Source organism: Raphanus sativus, chromosome 1, assembly GCF_000801105.2.
Source record: "Raphanus sativus cultivar WK10039 chromosome 1, ASM80110v3, whole genome shotgun sequence".
Taxonomy (NCBI): Eukaryota; Viridiplantae; Streptophyta; class Magnoliopsida; order Brassicales; family Brassicaceae; genus Raphanus; species Raphanus sativus.
The window spans coordinates 2622555-2628903 of record NC_079511.1 but is presented as its reverse complement, the minus strand read 5'-3'; the positions used below and the strand labels follow the sequence as shown (position 1 = coordinate 2628903).

General features: G+C 41.5%; 3 protein-coding genes across 4 annotated transcripts; all 3 read left to right on the top strand.

The window, feature by feature from the left end:
- Positions 1-659: 659 nt before the first annotated feature.
- On the top strand, positions 660-1724 carry LOC108831664 (60S ribosomal protein L21-1; the record flags this gene model as incomplete). The annotated part of the gene is given in 2 exon segments (XM_018605216.2): positions 660-899; positions 1348-1724. Coding segments are annotated over 2 exon segments (495 nt in total). The 3' UTR covers positions 1606-1724.
- A 205-nt stretch (positions 1725-1929) lies between these two features.
- On the top strand, positions 1930-5023 carry LOC108854204 (probable serine/threonine-protein kinase At1g09600). Of its 2 annotated transcripts, none has more exons than XM_018627723.2 (6): positions 1930-2867; positions 2946-3791; positions 3866-3966; positions 4034-4139; positions 4229-4567; positions 4665-5023. In XM_018627723.2, the coding sequence occupies exons 1-6, from the start codon at positions 2430-2432 to the stop codon at positions 4857-4859; spliced, it is 2025 nt and encodes a 674-aa protein (XP_018483225.2). In that variant the 5' UTR covers positions 1930-2429; the 3' UTR covers positions 4860-5023. The 2 variants fall into 2 exon arrangements, with proteins under 2 accessions (XP_018483225.2, XP_018483217.2); XM_018627715.2 differs by having other exon boundaries at positions 4226-4567.
- Positions 5024-5343: 320 nt separating this feature from the next.
- Positions 5344-6302, top strand: LOC108854217 (glucuronoxylan 4-O-methyltransferase 1-like). Its single transcript, XM_018627737.2, has one exon. The coding sequence runs from the start codon at positions 5385-5387 to the stop codon at positions 6231-6233; it is 849 nt and encodes a 282-aa protein (XP_018483239.2). The 5' UTR covers positions 5344-5384; the 3' UTR covers positions 6234-6302.
- The last annotated feature ends 47 nt before the right edge of the window (positions 6303-6349 follow it).

Below are 6349 nucleotides of genomic sequence, written 5' to 3'. Positions count from 1 at the left end.
AGTGAGTGAGAAAACGAACTCTCGAGTTGCTTGGTATAGTACAATGTCGATGGGTATTTGCATTGCTGTCTCTGGTGTACAAGTAGTCTACTTGAAGCAATACTTTCAGAAGAAGAAGCTTATCTAAGCTTAGCCTTTTCACTCATCCACATCCTTTCTAAGAGTTTTCTTTTTGTTGGGTTCAAAGTAATAATAAGGATCTAATTTGCAGTTTTTGTTACTTCAGGGCTATAACCCAATAAACAGATTTTCAGTTCTGCAAAAAAGTTCTCAAAGTAATTTTATCAATCTGAAAAAAAAATTAGCGACATAACTATTTATTGTGTATATGTTTTTTTTACTATATGTCATTTAACGAGTCTAAAACTTTTCATCCTGTGAAATATTAACCATGATATTGCCAAATGTGCTATAATGTTTTGACAACTAAATATACACATCTATATTTATCAGCAGTTTAGCACCATAAGATAAAATCAGTTAGATCCATATAAAAAGGCCTCCATATTTACAATGAAGGCCCAAATCAATGAAGAGATAAACCCATATAAAAACAAAGGCCCATTAGATAAACCCTAGCCTCAAAACACACATACATAATCATCTTTCTCGTTTCGTTGGTCCTGGCGGCTTCCAAGTGTTTTTACTTGTCGTAGGAGAAAATGCCGGCAGGTCATGGAGTTCGTGCGAGGACGAGGGATCTGTTCGCGAGGGGGTTCAGGAAGAAGGGTACAATCCCACTCTCGACCTACCTCAGGACCTTCAAGGTCGGCGATTACGTCGATGTTAAGGTGAACGGTGCGATCCACAAGGGTATGCCTCACAAGTTCTACCACGGTCGTACCGGTCGTGTCTGGAACGTCACCAAGCGTGCCGTCGGTGTCGAAGTGAACAAGCAGGTCTGAACAGCCTCACATTTCTTTAAGCTTTATTGTACTATTTAAGTTAAGTCAAAATCTGTTGATTTTATGATGATGAAATGTGATACTACTTTTGCTGGAACTAGAGCTTTACTATGCTGTAGCTTGCCTTCATATTTGGAAAGTGATTAATGCTTAAGTCTTCTCTAGTAACATTCACAGTTTCAAATCAGTCCCATAAGTTACATTCACGAATCATTTGAACTACTCGTCTGTGTTGACTTCAAATTAATCACATACATTCATTAACCTCTCTGTCACAGCTTATAGTATGTGGTGATTTGGATAATCCTGCTGACAATATAGCACGTGCTCTTTTGCAAATCATATCTTGTTTGGAATAACAGGATGGTGATCCTTTTTTTTAGTTTCTATCTTGGTGGATAACTTGGTTGACTGACATATATGTTTGGTGGGTGTGTTTCAGATTGGAAACAGGATCATTAGGAAGAGGCTTCATGTGCGTGTGGAGCATGTGCAGCAGTCTAGGTGTGCGGAGGAGTTCAAACTGAGGAAGAAGAAGAACGATGAACTCAAGGTCGCAGCCAAAGCCAGAGGCGAGACAATAAGCACCAAGAGGCAGCCTAAAGGCCCCAAACCAGGATTCATGGTTGAGGGTATGACCTTGGAGACTGTCACTCCTATCCCCTACGATGTCGTCAACGATCTCAAGGGAGGCTATTAGTTCTACTTTGTCCCCCCCAGTGTTTTTGGAGCTTTCTTTCATATGTTTTGTAGCAACTTGAAACCTTTGTCTTCAGACCAAATTCTGATTTTGAATGAAAGATCTTTTGTTATTGATAATTTTATGTCTCCCTGCCAACATGAAAATGTATATTTTTTTTCAACCAATTAGTTTAGATTAATTATTGAGTTTGAAATAGAAGCAATGTGACGCAGCCATTGTTTGTGGGATCGTTGAAGTGGGGGCTACGTGGCGTTCACGTAGCGTCTCAGCAACACACACACACTCTCCTTGTTAACTTTTGTTTCAACACTCCACTCAAAAAGAGTCGAGTGTATTTCTGTTACTCTTTGAAACAGCTGCTTCTTCATTTCTCCTTGAAGCTTACTTCATTTCATCGGTTACTTGACCTAAATATTCTCATTCACTATTTTCAGGATTCACTCATTATTCCAATCTCTCTCTCTCTCTCTTGATGATCTTTCTTCTCTACTGACTAACAAAGTCTTCCCTTTTGATTTCAAATCATTTTTCTCCAAAAGATACATTTTGAGACCCAGAATACATATCGACACTTTGATCAACATTTCGAAATCAGTCTTTGCTCATCTCACATTCTCCAGTTTTGCTAGATCTACAAAGGGTAGAATCAAAAAATCAAAGTAGGAATCTTTTTAAGATCACAAAGCACATTTGATCCCAAAAAGCTCCAACCTTTGCGTTGATTGGTGGTTAGTTGTAAGAGGATTTTGATTGTTCAGTGAAGAGGAATCAAATCACACAGTTTCCTGATTATTGCTATCAGGAAGCTGTGGAGGAAAATCATGGGCTGTAATTGCTCCAAAGGAACACCAGCAAACGATACTGTGAAGGAGACAAGGAGCAATGCTAATATTGATAAAGCCTCCAAGAAGAAGAAGAAAAAGTCTTTTACTTCAAGCAAAGCCAATGTAGGAGGATCAGAGGAAAGAGCCAGCTTTATCAACAGCAACAGCAAGGAAGCCACATTGGGTCTGTTGATACCCTCTGATGATGCTGAGACAAAAAAATCTTCCAGATCTGTGTTCCAGAGACAGCTCACCACCGAGACCAGAGCATTGCTGCAACCTCCTAAGATGATGACTAGGATTAGCAGTGTTAGTAACGGAGAAAGAGGAGCTCAGGTTGTAGCTGGTTGGCCTTCATGGTTAGCTTCCGTTGCTGGTGAAGCCATCAATGGTTGGATCCCACGAAAGGCTGACTCTTTCGAGAGGATGGAAAAGGTGAGAGAGAACCTTTGTTTATTTATCTATATCTATATGTAATAAATCATCATTGTTGTTTGTTTTACTGTTTTATAGATTGGACAAGGGACGTATAGCAGTGTGTACAAAGCCAGGGACCTAGAGACGAACCAGATAGTTGCTTTAAAGAAAGTGCGGTTTGCTAATATGGATCCCGAGAGCGTTAGGTTCATGGCGAGAGAGATCATCATCCTCCGAAGGCTTGACCATCCTAACGTTATGAAGCTTCAAGGTTTGATCACTTCCAAGGCATCAGGGAGTATGTACCTCGTCTTTGAATACATGGCGCACGATCTCTCAGGCCTTGCTTCGACCCCTGGTGTTAACTTCTCTGAGGCACAGATTAAATGCTATATGAAACAGCTGCTTCGTGGTCTAGAGCATTGTCATACCCGAGGTGTGCTGCATCGTGACATCAAGGGCTCTAATCTGCTCCTTGACAGTGACAACAATCTCAAAATTGCGGATTTTGGTCTTGCCAACTTTTATTACGGAGACCACCACCACCAGAAGAAGAAGGAGCCTCTCACTAGCCGTGTTGTGACTTTGTGGTACCGTCCACCTGAGCTCTTGCTCGGTTCCACGGACTATGGTGTTACTGTGGATATGTGGAGCACCGGGTGTATTTTAGCTGAGCTTTTTAACGGGAAGCCTATCATGCCTGGAAGAACTGAGGTGGAACAGCTGCACAAGATCTTCAAACTCTGTGGTTCGCCTTCTGAAGCGTATTGGAAGAGGTCGAAACTTTCGCATGCTACCGTCTTTAAACCTCAGAAGCCTTACGAGCGGTGTGTGGCCGAGACGTTTAAGAGTCTTCCTTCTTCGGCTTTGGCACTAGTCGAAGTTCTTCTGGCTGTTGAACCAGAAGGCCGTGGAACCACAACTCTTGCCCTACAAAGCGAGGTAAAATAAAAAGCTATCAATGACCTTGTAGACTAGATCCTTTCTTGTCTCACACGTTTGTTATTTTTTTTTAGTTCTTTGCAACAAAGCCTTTTGCAAGCGACCCATCAAGTTTGCCAAAGTACCAACCGAAAAAGGAAACTGATGTGAAGCTTCGAGAGGAGGAAGCAAGACGGTAAGAGCCAGTTTCTGTTAGTATCATAGTGTGACACATCTCAATTTTTCTTCTTATCCATCACCAGGAAGAAAGGCACAGGCAGTAAGCAGAATGAGTCTAAACAAGTGTCTAGAGAATCCAAAGCTGTGCCGGCTCCAGATGCTAATGCTGAGTTACTAACATCAATACAAGTACGTTAATGATTATTATAGCATAACTGATACATATGTTTATTATAGTCATGTATGATGTAACCTTAACTTTTGGTTGTTCTTAGAAGAAACGACAAGGGCAGAATAACCAGACAAGCATGAGTGAAAAGTTCAATAATCCCAATGAAGATGCAGCTGGCTTCCTGATCGAACCACTGAAGAGTGGAACCGGACAAAACGGCTACGGTGTGTCTTCGGGTTCAGGTCGGTCTCCTGCTAGAAAAGAACTGAGAGGACAACGGTCTTTTGTACAACGCGGAGCAGCGCAGTTGGCAAAATTCTCAAACTCGGTAGCTGCTAGAGACGCATCACATTTCGCTATAGCAAATCCAAGGTGGCTTGAAGATTGGTCCCAACGTCTGCTGGTTAAACCCAAAGATTCTACAGAGCACAAAGAATCCATACTGGTGAGAAGAACATGTTGAGAACCATAACTGTGGTTTTTTGCTTTTGCAGTAAAGCTCTTTGTGTTGGGCTAATCACATTTTGTTTGCCATGTTGTAGGGTCACGGTGACAAGACAGAGCGAATGAACTACTCAGGGCCTTTGGTCTCTGCAGGAGGGAACTTAGATCAAATGTTGAAAGAACATGAAAGACAGATTCAGGTAGCGGTTCGAAAAGCTCGAGTGGATAAGAAGACTAATAATAGGGACGATCATGGACAGACACAAGCGTTTCTTGCTGCACACGGTAGGTAAGAGAGATCAGAAAATCAAAGAGAAGATAAAGAAGAATCTTTGTGTTTGGGGGTGATTAGAGTCAGTTTGTTTAATTTATTTATTCTTCATTTTAAAATATTAACGTTAGTAGAGTTAAAATCATTATTGTAGGTTCAGAAAATAAATGCATTAAATATTTAGTACCCATAACACTTCAATAAGACGCCAGTGTATGGTGTCAAACGTTTGTGTATATTTATCCATTCTAACAGATATTGAAAAGGATCGAACATACGTACGTAAGTAATAGTTTTAACTGCTAGTTGCTACCAACCACCAACAAACTTGAATATAAGACTTCATCTCTCTTTGCGTCTTACTGAACCTGAAGTTAGCTGCTGGGTCTTTCTCAAGTAACCTTACCAGTTTCCCTTCGCTTAATGTCTAAGCATTAACTCAACTTCTAGTTTCATCTCAGTAGTAGCATATGTCTATAATAGTTTAGGATTCAAGTTGTGACTTCTCAAGAACCCAATGTATCTTTAACATTTGAATCAGACAAAAATGAGGACTAGAACAAACCAAAGCCACGAGCTCAAGCTTCTCCTTGTTTGTCTTCTTGCGGCCTTCATTCTCATCTTCATCGTTAGATCAACTCTTACAACTTCACAGAAACGCCAGACTCCGGAAGAGACAAGAACAGGGGGTTGCGCTGGTGTCTGCAATAAGCTACCACGTTCCCTCGCGCAAGCCCTGATCCATTATTCTACTTCAGTCATCACACCGCAACAAACGCTCAAGGAAATAGTGGTCAGCAGTAGAGTACTGGAGAAGAAGTCACCCTGCAACTTCTTGGTGTTTGGTCTAGGCCATGACAGCCTCATGTGGAACACTCTCAACTACGGAGGCCGAACAGTGTTCCTCGAAGAAGACGAGGCGTGGATAAAACAGATCCAGAGGCGGTTTCCGATGCTGGAAACTTACCATGTAACCTACGACAGTAAAGTCAACCAAGCAGAGAATCTACTAGAAGTTGGGAAAGGACCCGAGTGCACAGCCATTGGAGATCCAAGGTACTCAATGTGTCAACTAGCACTCAAGGGTCTGCCTGAAGAAATCTATGAGACTAGTTGGGATCTAATCATGGTTGACGCACCCACTGGATACTACGATGAGGCTCCTGGGAGGATGACGGCCATTTACACCGCGGGAATGATGGCAAGGAACAGAGAACGGGTAGCAGAGACCGATGTGTTTGTGCATGATGTGAATAGGGAAGTAGAAGACAAGTTCTCAAAGGCTTTTTTGTGTGAAGGGTACATGAAGAAACAAGAAGGGAGACTAAGGCACTTTATCATCCCTAGCTATAGAAATGGTCCAGAATCAGAATCATTTAGACCCTTTTGTCCATAGTTTGACACACGTTACTTTACTCTGTTTCTCCAAATCTCAACTCTTTATGTTCCTACTTGTTCAAAACCAGTACTGAAGGGCCTAGACTATAAACCTATAGCAAGAAAAAAAAGACT